This window comes from Lotus japonicus, chromosome 2 (genome assembly GCF_012489685.1).
Source record: "Lotus japonicus ecotype B-129 chromosome 2, LjGifu_v1.2".
NCBI lineage: Eukaryota > Viridiplantae > Streptophyta > Magnoliopsida > Fabales > Fabaceae > Lotus > Lotus japonicus.
In genome coordinates, this window is record NC_080042.1 from 82,683,473 (window position 1) to 82,700,954 (window position 17,482).

At 36.7% G+C, this 17,482-nt stretch overlaps 2 protein-coding genes and 1 long non-coding RNA gene across 8 annotated transcripts; 1 reads left to right on the forward strand and 2 right to left on the reverse strand.

The window, feature by feature from the left end:
• Positions 1-313: 313 nt before the first annotated feature.
• On the reverse strand, positions 314-6,354 carry LOC130740314 (putative disease resistance RPP13-like protein 1). 6 transcript variants are annotated; one of them, XM_057592869.1, is made up of 6 exons: positions 3,317-6,354; positions 2,992-3,093; positions 2,416-2,696; positions 1,748-1,838; positions 1,226-1,338; positions 314-964 (listed from the first exon to the last, which is right to left on the reverse strand). In XM_057592869.1, the coding sequence occupies exons 1-2, from the start codon at positions 6,216-6,218 to the stop codon at positions 3,056-3,058; spliced, it is 2,940 nt and encodes a 979-aa protein (XP_057448852.1). In that variant the 5' UTR covers positions 6,219-6,354; the 3' UTR covers positions 314-964; positions 1,226-1,338; positions 1,748-1,838; positions 2,416-2,696; positions 2,992-3,055. The 6 variants fall into 6 exon arrangements, with proteins under 6 accessions (XP_057448852.1, XP_057448856.1, XP_057448851.1 ...); XM_057592873.1 differs by having other exon boundaries at positions 1,226-1,451; XM_057592868.1 differs by having other exon boundaries at positions 1,748-1,911.
• A 2,463-nt stretch (positions 6,355-8,817) lies between these two features.
• On the reverse strand, positions 8,818-9,626 carry LOC130735782 (uncharacterized). The gene is made up of 3 exons (XR_009018562.1): positions 9,424-9,626; positions 9,102-9,269; positions 8,818-9,012 (listed from the first exon to the last, which is right to left on the reverse strand). It is a non-coding gene; the product is annotated as an uncharacterized LOC130735782 (long non-coding RNA).
• A 2,986-nt stretch (positions 9,627-12,612) lies between these two features.
• Positions 12,613-17,345, forward strand: LOC130740316 (WAT1-related protein At4g19185-like). The gene is made up of 7 exons (XM_057592875.1): positions 12,613-13,013; positions 13,886-13,948; positions 14,054-14,170; positions 14,358-14,643; positions 15,550-15,705; positions 16,455-16,606; positions 16,958-17,345. Exons 1-7 carry the CDS (start codon positions 12,826-12,828, stop codon positions 17,154-17,156), a joined length of 1,161 nt encoding a protein of 386 aa, XP_057448858.1. The 5' UTR covers positions 12,613-12,825; the 3' UTR covers positions 17,157-17,345.
• Positions 17,346-17,482: the final 137 nt, after the last annotated feature.

Sequence of the window (17,482 nt, forward strand, 5' to 3'; positions counted from 1 at the left end):
CAAACTTGTAACCAAAACCAAGCACATAACAAATCCCAACATAAGTAGTAGATATTTAGCTTCTTGAAATATACTGAGGATGATATCATCCTTGGTTAAAACGTGTCCCTAATTCTCTCAAACATGATGGTCATGTAATAGGTGAAGATCCAAATCCTTATTAAAAACAAGGGAACTGGTGCAAGTGAACTGGTTTTCATACTTCAATCAGTTTTCTGTGGTGCAAGTGAACTGGTTTTCACCCTGACACAAGCCCAAATAATTTTGATAAGCAATTCACTCTGGTTATTTGAGCTGGAATGTTTTTTGAAGAAAAGGAAAAGGAGGGCGGAACCTCCAAGCTTTATTAAGAGACCTCACTTATGGCGGAGGAAAACCGTGGTTACAACCAGACAAGAGGGATTTACACAGAGAAAAACAAAACAATATCCTAAGTATCAAAAAACAAACAAAATACAAAAAAGCAAACACAAACGAACAAATTAAACAAGTCTTAAACATAAACAATACCCATTTTCTCTAACCTAATCAAACCTTTTATAAGCCTAAGGAGATGTTCCACATTGGTAAATAACAAGTTGGTTCCACTAGCACCACTACGAGCCAAAGCATTTGCATCCTAGTTCCCCTCTCAAAAAATATGATGAATAGAATTATCCATAACATCCAATAACTCCTTAAGGGATTCCCAAAAGTCCCAAAGATACCAAAGTTTGCAAGAAGGAGACCGAATCCAGCTAACAACAACATTAGAATCACATTCAATGTCGATACCAGCATACCCCAATTGCTTACACACAAGTAAGCCTTCAAGAATAGCGACTAACTCAACTTCATTATTCAAGCAACTGCCAAAAAAAATTGCCCTTGCTGCATTTCCAGGATTGCCAAGATTACTCCCATCCAAATTAAGCTTAAATTTTTCATGCCCCGTTTTAAGCCATCTTACCTGACGTTGCCCTTGCTGCATCAGACAAAAATAAGATAAGCTAATAAGTAGTAGTAGAAAGAAGACAGTGAAGTAATGGGAATTACTTTTTCCCAGACTTGTGTAGTTTCTGTCTGTTGGGCTGATTCCCCCAATATTATAAAAAAATAAAATAAGAAGACAGTGAAGTATAAAAACTCCCCTTTATTTTCCCCCAATTTCAGGGTCACTACACTAAATGGTACGTAAGAGATATCAAATAGAGGCAGACATTCAATAAACCTTGTTTTGAAATACCTGTATTGATACGCCTGAGTCCACATTGCCTTTTGCTGTGACATGGGCCCGTTTTTTTTCCTTATCTAACCCCTGAGCCAAATTCTTGCACCCTTTCTCCAACAGCTCCTTGCCTGATATGGTAACAAAAAAATTGAATGCATATTACTTATCTGAGAAGGCACCCTTTTGCCACTAATGGATGAATGAACTCAATGAAGTGGAACAGACAACATAGCCAACCGTCCTGATGAAACAAATAACATCATAAAGCTGTATTTTTTTAGAAGGCTCAGATGTAACTGTCTTTGAGGATGCAAACCTTCAACCACCAATGATATACATATTTCTCATACTATTATAAGATAGGAAATAAATGATGCTTTCTTCATGGCAGAGATGTCAACATGCGGAATTCAAATTTGTAAACAACATGGAATCAATTTGGTTACACAAATTCTAATTGAAGCCATTATCATATAACTAATTGCTAATATAATTATTTTTTCCATAACTTGAATAGAATCAACCTATACGAGGTACCTTCTGGTTGCTTCATCCCCGCAATTCAAGCGCTTTGGCATGAGGATATTTTGATAAGCTTGATGGATGGCAGAGTCTCTGATGTAAACAACTGTCAATAAATGGGGAACTTTTTAAAATGGAGAATCCCATGCCTCTTAGGAGTCTAGGAAGGGAAAATGTTCCTAAAATATCATGCATGGCAGATTTTGTGAGAAATACAATTATTATTTCAAACTTCATAATATAGCAGTAATGTGACAAATATATGTTTCTTCTTTTATTTGCAAGTTATAAAGCTATAGCAAGTTCTGACTTCATTATTTCATAATTCATTACCTTCCGTGTATTGAAAGGAAAGAAGGCACTCTTAAGCATGAAAAGAAAAAGAAAAAGAACAGTATGGCTTTTAAAGAGCACAAAAACATATATTTGCAGTTACACGTAAATAGATAAAAGCTATCATTTTCCCCAAAAGTGTAGTAGGAAGGATACAATACATGCATCAAATTAAAGAATATGGAGAGCTTCATTGCACATGTATACACAACTAAGATGAAAAAACGGCCCTTCTAATACCACTAGATTACTTCATGGAAGGATGTAGCTCAATCTCAATCAGATTATATAATTACTTGCTGGAGACAAAAACGATGTAACCTCACTTTTAAGAGCAGCAGTTGTTGTACCTCATTGTGCTGGATCTACAGAAAGTAGGGTCCCCGTAAGCTTAACAGCATCAGAAACGCATAGCCTATAGTGGTCTTCAAAATTCCAATATGTGTAAATTGACAAAATTGGTAAAACATTGTATCCATGAATGGCCTTCCAAGTAAATAATCAACTATTGAGAATGTTTCATTCAAGTCAAATAAATCAAAATTTCTCATCAGCTCCTGTTCAAAGTTGATCTCAGATCCCTCACCAGGGGCAGCTAGCTTTTTCACCAAGCCAAATAACCATAACATATCTGAAAGTCAAAAACCAGCTCATTTACTCACTTTCTTCAGATTCGGTTGCATCAGTTTCCATTGAAATTTCTCAATAAAGTAATTAACAGTAATATTAGAGAAAAAAACGTGAGCAAGAAGTTTCAGTATCTCAATTGCAGTTTCAGTATCTCAATTGCTTACATAATCCAGCTTTAATCTATATAGTGAAAAATAGGAAACACGAATATTTCAAGACTATTGCAGAACCGTATCATTCTTTATTACTAAAAAGATTGATGTTCTGCAAAGAGATCTATTGTAGGATAATTGTACCTGATGATGGTAAACAAAAATCTTTGCTATGGCTGCACAGTTCAATGACATGACCATCTTTTTTTTATACAAAATAACGTGAGCATCTGCCCACATAATAATCTGCAAAAACAAGATGAAGATCACTAAATAACAATTAATCTGCACATTTTGTTTTGTTAAAAGATATGCAAATGTTCAATATAAAGAAAATCAGAAACAAATGACTTTTCCGTATTGTACCCTTTGAATCAAACCACCAAACAAGCCAACGAAAACAGTATTTTGCAAATAGATAACACTAGTATTCTGCAAAGAGATCATTCTAATGTTGGATAACCATTACCTGATGATGTTGGATAATCTTGGAGATTTGGATAAGTATCCAGTGCCAGAGACGTGAGCGAGTCGTCGCACATGATTATAGTTATTTCCCGCATGGCAGGAGCCCTCGGGAGAGAACAGGCAAGTTGCTTACAATCTTGTATCCTAAGTTTTTCAAGAGCAGGGAGGTCACTTGGCAAATCTCCCTTCAATTTTGGACAATTTACTATTCTCAGACGCTTAAGCTTAGGAAAAGCACGTGGCTGCTCAGAACAACTCCACACCTCCCAACAAGGCATATCTTCAAATGTAAGAGATTTAAGTGAGGGAAAGGGTACTACTGTCAACAAAGAGCAGCCATCATTATTAGTAGTATCATTGTTGAAAAAACTAGTATCAATAGTTTCCAACATCTTCCAATTAGAAATACTCAGGTGCTTGAGAGATGGGAGATGTCCAAGTGAAGGGAGCGTAAAACAGTTCTTGCAATCAGACACCTTTATGCTAGTCATATTGTGGAAGGCCGGCCTTCCAACCCAATCCGGATATCTGGTACCCCTGTATCCTATTATGAATAAGGATTCAAGGTCTTGGTGAGGCTCTAACTTGCAAAGTATATCCAATTCTGTATTGGAATCCTTACAATCCTCAACATCTAAAGACCACTTCAATACTAAATCCTGAATGTGCTTCTTATCCATCATTCTTGCCTCCAACGCTTCACTACCATTCTCAACATTCTCCAGTTTCTCAATTGTAAGTGATCCACCAAGATTTGAAAGCCCTCCCAGTTCCTTGATCTTGATCTCTTCATGCTTGCCCACAATGAAGTAAGGTAAATGACGCAACTGCTTTAATTTGCCCATTCCTTTCGGCATCTCCTCTATATCAGTTCCAGCAATACCAAGATAGTGCAAGTTCACAAGATTTTGCATCCCACCAGGTAGCATAGTCAGACTACAACAAAATTCCAGCTTCAATGTTTGCAGATTGTACAAATTACACAATGACTCCGGCAATGACTCTATTTCTGTCCTGGAGAGATCCAAATAACGCAAATGGACCATTCTATTGATAGAATCAGGCAATGTATAGAAGTTTTCAAAGTCACAAAATGATAAAACTCTCAAACACTCAAGACTCAACACCTTAGTATATGGTACCTTCTTACTCTCATCAGAAGAATATTGCTTCATTCCCAAAAAAGTTCTTAGGAATTTAGAACTATCTAAGACTCCAAAAGTCTCCGGGTTGGGACTACTGAAATTGATGAATGACAAATGACGAGTTTTGCTGTCAATCTTAGTTTCTTCCCCAAGATCATCTGATCTAAAGTAGAATTCCCCGCCAATAAAGGTTGCCAAATCATGCATGAGATCATGCATCCCAAAATAGTATTCTTTCTTCCATGGATTACTCGAGCTTTGAAGAAATGAGCTTGAAACTAAATAATTAAAACACTCATCGCCAACATCTTCTAAAGTCTTTCCTTTTTTGGGTGGTGGTAAAAGATCTTCCGCCATCCACAACAATATCACATCATTTTTTAAAAATTCATAATCTTTGGGATACAATGAACAATAAACAAAGCAACGTTTCCAATAAGAAGGGAGATAATGATAACTGATTCTCAATGATGGAATAATGTTGCTTTCACTGTGAGATAATTCCCAAATGTCACAATTCAATACATCATTCCAATCCTTAATGTCACGCTTTCTTCTCAATAAACCTCCAAGTGATTGTGCAGCCAAAGGCAGCCCCTTACACTTCTTAACAATCTCCAACCCAATTTTCTCTAGAGCTCTTGTATTCTCACCTGATCCTGGGGGAAGACGTGCATGGTTTGCAAACACAGACCAGCAATCTTGATTTGATAGTTGGCTTAAATGGAAAGTTTGATTAGTTTTGACTACTGAAGCAACCTCATCACTACGAGTCGTGATAAGAATTTTGCTTCCCCTCATCCCATGTTGGAAAGGTTTTCTAAGTTGATTCCACCTATCATAATCTTCATTCCAAACATCGTCCAAAATAATGAAGAATTTTTTCCCCCTTAGAATTTGCACCAAATTTTCTTGAAGTGAATTGAAATCATTGATTTGACAAGCTTGTTTAGTAAATGCCTCTGTTAAAGTTTTTGTAATCATAACGATATCAAATGGTTCAGAGACGCAAACCCATGCTTTGAGTTCAAATTTGAATTTTTTATTCAAATCTTCATCATTGTATATCATTTGGGCTAGAGTGGTCTTTCCGACTCCACCCATGCCCACAATAGGGATCACAGATACTTTTTCACCGTCATTATTATTATTATTATTATTATTATCATCTGACCATAACTTGATTATGGCCTTCTTGTCTTCGTCCCTACCATATATTTTCCCATCTGGCACAGATGTTGTGGGAACTCTAGATGAGGAATTATCCATTGCAATCTCTTTGAGATCAAGCCTCTCTTTTAGTTCTAAGATATGCTCTAGCTTGGCAACTATTTCTTCCAATCTAGTAGCTATCTTACTCCGATCTTGTGTATTGAAAAGGCAAGATCTAGTATCCATCCTCCGATGTTGTGCATTGAAACAGCAAGAGAGCAATTTAGAAGTAGTTACCTTCTTTTCAGTTGCAGCAGCAGCAGCAACAGCAGCTTTGGTAGAAACTTGATCCAACAAGTCATCAGCCATGTAGACGACATGTTTGAGTTCACTGAGCCAGTCTTTGACATCAGAGTCTGTGATCTGTCTCTTCTCAGCATCATTCAGCACAAATCTGACCACTGTGAGAGTAGCCTTCATCCTGTCAAGTAAGGGGCCAAGCTTCTTCCCTCGGATGAAGTTGACGACCTCACGTGAAGCAAGCTTGTCGAAAACAACATTAAAGAGAGCACCGAGGGCAGCTCCAGCCACCATTAGTTCTGCCATGATCACAGGATCGAGCAAGTGACGACAAATAATCAGACAAGAGTGAGTTAACGAAAGGAAACGAATTGCAGTTTGCAGTTTGTGTTTGTGCTCTGAATTCACGTTATCAACTCTCTACTTATCCACAAAGTGCATGTGGTGGTCTTAATTTCTATATTTTTTATTTTTATTATTAATATTATTGGGCACACGTTTATTTTTTTCCTGAATTATTAGGATGACTTCAAGTCTACGCACAGTTTACGAGACAAGTTGAGGAGACATGGCACATGCATCATCAGTTTTTCTTTTTCGTGGAAAATTATTGAGATCATGTCATGGCACATAGCATGCGTCCAACTACCATCTTTTTTTTTCATGTAAATATCAAAATGTGGGAAGAGTAATACATGGTTCTCAGCTTCTCACACATTTAATGATTATAATGGAAGAAAATGACAAACCGCGTTTCAAATTAATGTCTTTTGGCCCCCCTTGGCATGAGGTAGGTTGTTTCCCTTTGTAATTTCTTCTGTCATTTATTTTTTTTTGAAAATAAAGGACTGTATATTATTATCCACAAAAAACACCCATAAGGACAAACCCTTATGGAGCAAGGAAAAGCCCAATAAAAAGCGAGGCACCCCGACAAGCATACAAAAACCCCAAAAAGCCGAAAAACCCCCATCCAAGACAAAAGCAAGGACACCCTAGGACTAACCAACAACACCTGAGAGACACAAACAAAAAATCAAGTTTTGAAGTGTTCTTCATAAACCTTCTCCAACCCTCGAATAGCTTCAAAATCGCTTCCCTCAAACTCTAACCCCAAGACTTTTCCAACAAGCCACGTCTTTTTCGACCGCGAGAAGTAACGCCCACCACTACCATGATCCGCACCCGACAACGACAAGGGAGAAGAAGAGAGAGCTACCTCAAGATCACCCCGACCCTCCTCACACGCCGAGGGCCGAGCACAGTTCCTCCGGCAAGCAGGGGGATCCTTTTTAGGACGCCCGCGCCGGCGTGATCGAAGATCAGGAACCACCACAGCAAGCCCCTCCTCAAACGCAGAATCAACGACCTCTGCTCCCCCAGCAACCAAACCCGGGGGGAGAGGAGGCACCGACAAAGACAGCGTCTGAAGCGAAAGATCAGGTTCTGACAAAGTCCTTGAACCCACACTCGCCGACAGAAGAGAGGGAGCAGCAAGCAAGTAGGAGTGAGGCCCATTACAAACTTGAATGATTCTGCTCCATATTCCATCCGAAGGACCATGGAGAAGAAGAGAAAAAAGACCATTCTCCCAAATCCCCTGCAAAGCTGCTCTTAAACCACCTCTGTACCAGCTCCCCTTCCTAACCGAAGCCAGAACCATACCATCTTGCCCACCAACATCTCCCCCTTTAGGACCACATACATCACTGCTCAAGCCAAACCCTGAACCCAAAATCTCAGGAAAGAGAAACTGATCTGGAACTCTGTAAACCTCAGCACCCAAGCCTCCATAGCCATCAAGCATCCTCTCCTCATCCTCAGAAAAAGAAGACAGGCAGCAAGCCTTCCTACGCCCCAGGACAACATCACGCCAGGAAAAGAGGGAAGGAAGAGAGTTACCTGTCTTACCTTGAAGCACCGCAGAAGGGGGCTGCTTCCCCTGTTCAGAAATCATTTGAAACCCCCCTCCAGAAACGCACAAACCAGAAACAACTGCCCGAGGAAACTTGGCCATGGAAACCGAAAGAGGAACATTGCCCAATTTATACCCATCAAGCCCCTGAATCGCCTTCAACGCCTGCTCTCGAATCCCATACCGAACAAAACCAAAGCGAAAAACCCTCCCCACCTTTCTTTGTCGCTGAACGAAGAGATTGACAACCTCACCGAACTTCGAACAGATATCGCGGAGCTGGAGATAGCCGATTTTCACCCCAATCCCATCGATGAAGACCGAGAAGCACTTCCTCCCTCTACCGTGCCTTCTGTCCGCTCCACCATCAGCTTCACCGTCTAGCTCTCCTCCTTCAGCCTCTCCGTCCACGTTGCCCTCGCCGTGAGCCGTCGTCAAGCCTTTCCGATTTGCCGCCGCCGCCCTCGAAGAACCTGGCCTAGGAACCCTAGCAGAGGAGTTCCAACGCATTCTTGTAAGAAAGGTCTACAAATTCTTCTGTCATTTATTAAAGAAAGTTCGTGGCAATTGTCTAAATGACCCTTGAAAAAAATTGGGTTAAATCACATTTTAATGAGGTGTTCTAATGATATTGTAACATGTGTTTTTATAAATTCCAACTCATTTCAATATTCTTTTATTTTATATTTTCATAATACTCACTTTATTAAATAATCTATTTACATAGTAGACCAATCATTTAGAATAACTAGTGTAGTGGCCCGTGCCATGCACGGGAGATTTTTCACAAAAAAATTAAAATTATTTTTGAACTAATTATGATATATTTATAATGCTTACTTAGCTTCTACCTGGGACATAGCTAATCAATATATATTTAACCATTTATTTTCAAACATCATATAAATATTACAGTTGCGAACAAAATATATTTCAGATCAGAACTTAGGTTATAACAAAATATCTTGAATACAGCATATGACAACCATCTCATATCTAAGAGTGCTTACATCTAAACATAAGTTTTATCATGTCAATTATATTCCAAAAATTAAATAGCTATCTCTTTCATCAGCCACCATTCAAATCACATTTGCAAAAAAATCAACAATTATATCACATCTTTTTGAAGGATGTTGCCAGCATATAAACATATCCCAATTCCAAGCCGTGAGCAACCATGTCCTAAACACAAAAATAACAGTATAATCAACACTCTAAATGATCAATAATATACATTATAACTTTGTAGTTTAAAAATATAGACTACTAACCAACTTGATGAATTTAATGCTTATTACATTCCTTCAAAATGATGAGAGGTCCTTGTGTGTAACAGGCTTTGTATTAGCTAGGAAATTGTGGCCTTCGTTAGCTTCCTTTTCCATGGTGCTTTTTGCATCTGATAGGAACTCCTATACCGGGTCTCTGACCATTCTATTCTATATTTGAATTTTAAAAAAAAATAAAATAAAATAATGCATTATAATATAAAGAACAAATTAAAATTTCCAAGAATATAATATAATCAAGTTCATGAATATAATTTTTTTATGAAGTTCAAGAATATTTAGAAATATAGAAATTGGTGTTTACCTGATTAATCAATTATAGAGTATCAAAAACCTCATTGTACACAACATTTTTGGTCGATTTAGACATCTTTCCTTCTTCATCTAAGCTTAAAATCTTCAAACCCTTCTTTGTTTTTACTCTAGACACAGCCACATATAGTTGGCCATGTGTAAAAACTGGTTTAGGAAGAAAGAGACCAACATTCGATAAAGATTGCCCTTGGCTTTTATTTAGACACGTTTATTTTTCTAGAAATGATAACCATTAATTGAAAAAACCATTCCAAGGGAACAACCCCTCCCTTGTGAGGCAGAAAACACTTCAACAAAACAACAATGCAAATAGAAAGTAATACTAATTTTAGATAGAAAGACAACAGACATGACAAAAGAGGAACCAAATTATCAGGCTTTATAACTGCAACAGTTTCACCCTGAATAATAATCTTAAACTGATGGGAAGTAGTCCGATGATCCCCAACATTATCAGCAACTGTGAAATTTCTGAGAGAGTAAACAGGACCCTCCCTAAGTATACGATCAAACTTCTTCACATACTTCTTCCTGACAGCAGCCTGGATTTGAGTACCCTGTACAAAGCAAAACCAAGACAAAGTTTTAAAAACAACAGACCACAAAATCTGGACTCAAAGTACAAAACACTGATAGTCATAAACATACAGCTTCATCAACCAGAATCATCTCAATGGCTGAAACTGGACTCCCTCTCTCAGTTGAGATCACATTCCACAGACGAACAACTCTAGCCAATATGCACCAATCCTCTTTGGAAGCATCAAGATCGCAAACTCGGACATAGTTTCCTGCCATCGTGACTTGGTAAGATTTTAATTAAATTGAATGAAGTTGAGAGCTGCACATCAAGCCCTTCAAAGCTTCACTATTTATAGGAATCAAGTAAAAATAACGTGCTTGAAACTGGTTGAACAATACATCAAGACAGAGTAGGATTCATAGGAGATATCATGGCAAACACATGGCTAAGGCACGCATGGTGAAGAAAAGGTCTGTATCACCTTCTTGAAATTCACGAATAAGTAACCAAAAACACACGTTTGCACTGCAGCTGAATGATGACAAATTTTGATTGGCTTCCATGGACGGTTAGAGATAAATTAGGCAATAATAACCTAAACCTAGTATTAAAAAGCTATTATTATTTTATTTTCAAATACAGCCCTGGATATATCTGTTTTTTCTTTTCAAATATAGTCTGGATGACTTTGAAAAAAAAATATAGCGACAGTTTTCTTTTTAAATCAATTTACACTAATCTTTCAAAAAAAAATTCCACACTAAAACATACTTTTCAAATTGATTTATAATCTTTAATACTAAAAAATATAACTTTGTCAATAAAGTCAATCTTTAATGCAATATATTAATTCTCTTAAAAATTAATGACTTCTAAATTATCAAACAAATTAACGGTAAATGCAATAAATTTTGTATGCAATGAATTGTCAACCAATTTTAATGACCTTATATTATAATTGAGTTTGTTTTAAATTTTTCTATATAATAATAGTAACTTTTCTGATGTACCAAAAAAAAAATAGTAAGAAATGCTACAGTTTTTTCTTTTTCAAATATAGGCTGGATGATGACAGATTTTTTTTTTAAACAACACACGTTGATTGGCTCCCATGGACGGTTAGAGATAAAGTAGGGAATGATAACCTAAACCTAGATTTAAAAATCTGTTTGTTATTTTATTTTATTTTCAAACACAGCCTGGAAATATTGCAACACATGCTGAAGCTACCACGTGTCCAGCTCCAAGCTTTGCTAAAAATAGTAATCATAATTTCTTTTAGAATTTTTTTAATGTTTCTGCATACGTGGCGCAAGATTGGGGGTGGTTCCAATAGTATGACGTGGCAAACTTTCCTTCTAATGGGCTCTCTTTTTATTTATATTGAGATGAGATATTGAGATATTGAGATAACACATAACTCCTTTTTACTAAAGAAACAACTGAGAACCCTAATCCCTAATTCTTCCATGTAATAAACTGTATCCGTTTTGTCTGTTCTTCTTCTTCTTCTTGGCCTCCTTGCTAAAGGAATTCACAAGATCTGGCGAAGAAAATCAATAAGTCTTGCCAGAATTAATCTTGTATGCAAAACCTAAACAACAAGGGTTGATATTAGATTCAATTATTGTTGCAGTGCTACAACAATTGCAAAGCGGTGATGAAAATTAGACATAACCCAAATTCTACTATTATTTTCTTAAACTTGAAAAAATTGATTTAATTGTTGTTCCATATGACAATTATTCTTATATTTTAAAACCATTTAGTGCTGCTGCGGCCATGGCAGGTGAGAAAGAAAAAGTCAGAACTTTGAGAGCATCCAAAATATCGTAAGAATTCTTAGGGTTTTTCTTTAAAAGGAGTTATGTATTATTATCTTAAATGATTAGTTTATTGTGCAAATAGATTATTTAATAAAGTGAGTGTTATGAAAATAGAAAATAAAATGAATATTGAAATGAGTTGGAATTTATAAAAACACATGTTACAATATCATTGGAACACCTCATCAAAGGGTGATTTAATCCAATTTTTATCAAGGGTCATTTAGACAACTTCAATAATAACAATGGTTATATTAAAAATAACAACAAAAACTAATCAGAATTTATTTTTCAGCAGGGACCCTTCGATTTTCAATTTGACTTGAGATAAAATATCAGTTTGTGATCCTCCTGTGCCTTCTTCTTGGATTTGGATTTTCATACTTCAAATGGTTTTGGGTTGTGCAAGTGAACTAACTTGTTACCCCTCTGATCTTTAAACAGTAAAGCCCTAGATGCCACAAGCCCATATGGCTTTGATAGGTTCACTATGTTTGAAACAAGAGGCCCATCATCAACTTCCTTCCCACCCTTTGCAAGCCAGAGCCAGGAACCAATGGGCCTGAATGTGAAGGCCTCTTAAAAAGATGTCCACATAAGGTTTGGCTTGGCTCACCAGCCCAGAGGATTATAATCACTCGTTACGGTCAGCGTTTCAAATCATCACTTGTCGCCGAGGACCTACTCTCTTTGTCAATAATTTTTTCGGGAAGAGACTTAGTTCAGTCGGCGTCACGGTGACACAAAGATAGAGACTAATATAATATGATGTTTAACCCAAAAATAAAATAGAATTAAAATCTTGTAAATTTTAGGAGCATGAACACGTATGAGAGGTTGTGAGTCCAGAAAATTGAACCACCTCAGAGTCAACACTTCTCCGTTTTCATTGTCATCGTGTCCATCGTACCTTTCTTTCGATCCAAGCATCAGGTTTGGTCTGGTGTCCCTTTCCATCAACGAATCCTCCATCCATCACCAACCGAACCACCACCCTATTCCCTCTCTTTCTCTCTGTGTGTGAGTTTCAGAGAGGATTGCAATGGCATCAGTAGGGGGTGACATATGGAAGGCCCATGTGGGCATGGCGCTGGTTCAGCTCTTCAATGGCGGCTACCATGTCATCACCAAGGTCGCCCTTAACGTTGGGGTTAACCAACTTGTCTTCTGTCTCTACCGTGATCTCATTGCTCTCGCTATCCTCGCACCCCTTGCGTATATCCGTGAAAAGTATACTCCTTTCACATGTTTACAACTTTCACAGCTTTTTCTTTGATTACCCTTTTGGAAAGTTTTAATTTTGTGGATTAGTTTTCATTTGGTTTGTTTAATTAGTTGGAATAAGATGCTTAAACACCTAATTCACAATTTGGAGGGTTGATGCATGCCTTCTTTGCTTTGGTTTGTGATGTTTGCAACACTCTTACTACTCATTTCTGCATGTTAGGGGATTAGGGGTTAACCTGTGTTTGCATGATTTAGTGTTCTTATAATCTTATCAATGCATTTAACTCATTGTGTATGATTGATTATGTGCTATACTATGGATCATGTGACCTACATTTTATGACCATTTGGATTTTCTCAGGTGGTGTTTGGTACATGAATGATTTATTCATAATGTGACAGCCTGGGAAGTATTTTTTTATTTCCTCTGCCAACAAGGAATTTTGTTTTAATTTCCTCTGAGAAGTTAAAACATTTCTTATGCTGTACGCTAATGCACGTATGAAAATGTACACTTATGTTTGTTGATGTCTAGAGCTCTCTGCTTGCTAATTCAGAGCATGCTCTGTATTTATCTAAGATCATATAGCTTATCCTTTTTACTTTAGTTTGAGGTAATGAATTATTTTCTAAAATCTTGGTCTAGAAAAGTTGTTGCTTGTTTATGGCAAATGGTTCCTGACTAATTTCCATTACTATCACATATGAGGAAAAATACTTATTTTGATTGTTTGTAGTATGTTTGACTATACTACATTCAAACTCTAGAAATAAATTTTAACTTGCAACTTTTTTGTGGCCTCTTCTAGTCTTACCATATTCTTCACTTTATTTCTAATGTTCTATGAGTATTAATTATACCATCTTGGTTGTAGACAGACACGACCACCCATTACTAAGAACCTCCTGATGTCATTCTTCTTTCTTGGATTAACTGGGTGAGGTTCTTGATACTAGTCACTTATTTCCTATTTCCATTACATATAAATGATAACTTGTTTTATTGATGCATGTGCTAACTTTGCTTCTCTATTTATGATCAGGATATTTGGCAACCAACTTCTGTTTCTCATTGGTTTAAGCTATACTAATCCAACTTATGCTGCAGCCATACAGCCAGCCATTCCAGTCTTTACATTTCTGCTAGCCGTAATGATGGGGTCAGTTTTACCCTTATCATTTATCAATTTCAACTTGTGTGTGTGTGCACATACACACATCTAGAACACAAGCAAATTGCACACTCTTAATTGCAGTGCATAACTGTGTATGTTAATAAACTTATTCAAATACACCAGGAGTCCTGGACATACAGTGACACGTACCTGAATATATTTTTTCATGCAGTACAGAAAGAGTGAATATACTCCGGAATGATGGTCTGGCAAAGGTTGTAGGAACTCTTATCTGTGTTTCTGGTGCCGTATTGATGGTCCTGTATCGTGGTGCGGTTTTGATAGGATATGTAGAAATTAATCATGCAGCACATAATGAAATAAGTGCCAAAGGTCAGCCAGAGACTTCTGGATGGTTAATGGGTGGTTTTCTGGATCTTGGGTTCGACCAATTTCATCTTGGAGTTCTGTGCTTGATAGGGAACTGCATGTGCATGGCCGCTTTTCTAGCCATTCAGGTATTTATTATTTTCTTATGTATCACGCTCATTGGTATGAAAAGCAATTTATGACTTTCAGATGAAAATTTAGTTGCAAATGAATTTTTCACTCTTACTCTATCTTTTCACATGTTCGAGTAATTTGTCTTGTACTGAATATGTCAACTCTTTTTCTTATATGATAACTGTTGAATACAGCATTATGGGAGAAAAATTAGCGATCATTGTCAGATTTTGCTTCTGTTACCCATTTACAAAGCTGTGGTTTTATTATTTCTGGAACTAGCCTTTTTTCACGTAAATCCTGATGACAGGGAACTTGTGATACTCTGTCAGTGTCACTTCTGGGCACTCCAAGTTCTTTTTATTTCATGTCTCTTATGATTGAGATGTCAATCCTAGTCCATTTAACTTCTTTTATGATTTAAATTAAACAATTGGATTTTGAATAGTTGTAGTTTGCTTGTTCCTTCTATTATAAACATTCACTTCACTATCACTAATTTCTTTTGTAAAGTTGAGGTTCTCTGTTCTCTATTAGGCTATGGTTTATGGTGTGTGTTTGCCTATGATTCTCCATAGAGTTGATACAAATTATTTGTTGGCAGTTTAGGGGCCTGTCATGGTTTGGTCTCTTTATAGTTTGGTGAAGTGTTTGAAGAATGACGTAAAACATACGTGGTTGTTCTTTACAAGTGAAAGTTATAAATAAACCTTCCGTTTTTCGTCTTCGCCTGCCTCTAAACACATACTTAGATAGGATTACTTCCCCATGTTTTCATTCTTCTCATCACATTAAATGACTTGCTGTTGGATTCATCATTCTTATTAGTCGTGCTAATTCCTAAAATAATTTATTGTGGTATTTGGTTCCATATGCGAAATTATTGGTGTATTTAATTTATTGCCCTTATTTATTTTCAGGCACCGGTATTAAGAAAATATCCTGCAAACCTATCTGTCACAGCGTATTCATACTTCTTCGGAGCAGTACTGATGGTGACAGTGTCATTATTCATGACTAATGAGTCAACTGACTGGAGTTTAACTTCGTCAGAATTGCTTGCTGTTATATATGCTGTAAGTGACTAGATTTTTAAATTAATCTCCAGTCTCATGAACCCTTAGTAGTTATTGCTGATGAATTTGGTCCATCTTAAGACATTGGATTACTGAAGTTGTCTTCTGAACTTAGCCCCTTTTCTTTGTTTGCATTGTTTTGTTCAACATATTAGCTATCAACATTGCATGTTTTGTAAAGGAAGGTATTCTCAATTCATGAAGCAGAAGTCAATGATTTACAACTTTACCCTAGTTTTGGGTTTTTACTTCGGATCTAATTTTGATCCACCATTAGTGTCAAAGGTTTTAACTATTTGTAAATTATTTGTTACGGCCTGCTTATAAAATTATTGAAAGGGTTTTGCTAGAAGTGAACAACTTATGTTAATATGATGATGTGGCACTTTACTTTTGAAGAGCTGTAAATTGATAATAGATTTCATCTTCTGTTAGCTTTTGTTGCTAATTTCAATACTGAATCTGTTTGTGTTTTCAGCAAACAGTTATCTTGCTTAATCTAAAATCTTGTTGCATTTGATGATTGATGAGATTTGTAACTCCAACTAAAACCTGCCATTGGCCTTGCTGGCAAAATCAGCAAACTGTTTCTACCTGGAAGCAGCAATAATTGAGAATAAGATGGGATTTGTTGTTATGGTTCATTTTAAAGGATGAAAAGATTGAAAGTATCCTATGTTTTTACAAATATTTTGATAGATTTATCTCTAATAGACTATTTTGATGGATTATTTTCTTTATTTGTTCAGGGAATTATTGCATCTGCCCTTAACTATGGACTCATTACATGGTGCAACAAGATCTTGGGACCAGCTTTGGTTTCCCTTTACAATCCACTTCAACCTGCGTTTTCTGCCTTCCTGTCCCAAGTTTTCCTTGGAAGTCCAATTTACTTGGGAAGGTATAGCTCCTTTTACTTCCAGTCATTGATGCATTCTTTTCTAGATTAATCGCATGTTTGGATCAACTTCTCTTACCTCAAAACAAATTTTGGATCCCAGAAGCTACTCACATAAGCTTCTCCCTAGAATTGGTTATAGCTTTAGAGTCAATTGTTGAAAGACTTCCGAACATGCACTAAATGGCTATTTGCTACCACTTGATTTTTTTAAAACAGTCTTACTAGTTAGGACAATATGACTTCAAAAATATCTTATATCATGGCATGGCATTCTGAAATTATGTAGCATGGCATTCTGAAATTATTTTATTTAGAAGTTTCTTATTATTCATTTTATGCATGTGACGACAGTATCATAGGGGGATCTTTTATCATTGCTGGTCTGTACACTGTTACTTGGGGATCATATAAAGAAAGACAGGCAACTGTTGGAGTTACTCCAAATGGCTCTTGGGTCTCTGAACCACTTATTCATGAAAAAAGTGCATACCAGAAAGGTCTCATTTTTTCAGGGTCCTCTAGTGTTGTATCCCCAAAGTCATCAGATTAAGGAAATGAATTATAGGATGCCAATGCCTTGTAAAAGCTGGTCCCTAGACTCTTCAATTCAATCTGTTACTGCAGTCATTGCAGTCTGTAAATCTGTAGATGATCATGTCAATGTGGGATGTTGTTTGAGGAAAAACTCAGTGTTGTCCTGTTAAAATTATATCTGAATTTTGACACCAACTTTGAAATATGATTTCATATCTTTTGAAACAAAAAAAAAGTATGCTTGACTTTAAGTAAAACAACTAGGATAGTAGCCCGTTTCCGTGCTATGCACGGACGAGCGATTCTACGATTTAATATAATTAATTCTTCAATTATTAAGAT

Bases quoted from the DNA above. Each gene is read 5' to 3' on its own strand.
- LOC130740314 (XM_057592869.1), bottom strand. From the start codon at position 6,218: ATGGCAGAACTAATGGTGGCTGGAGCTGCCCTCGGTGCTCTCTTTAAT. The intron at 3,094-3,316 runs GTAATGGTTATC...TTGTTTTTGCAG, and splicing joins AGATTATCCAACATCATCAG to ATTATTATGTGGGCAGATGC.
- LOC130740316 (XM_057592875.1), top strand. From the start codon at position 12,826: ATGGCATCAGTAGGGGGTGACATATGGAAGGCCCATGTGGGCATGGCG. The intron at 13,014-13,885 runs GTATACTCCTTT...TCTTGGTTGTAG, and splicing joins CTTGCGTATATCCGTGAAAA to ACAGACACGACCACCCATTA. The intron at 13,949-14,053 runs GTGAGGTTCTTG...ATTTATGATCAG, and splicing joins TTCTTTCTTGGATTAACTGG to GATATTTGGCAACCAACTTC.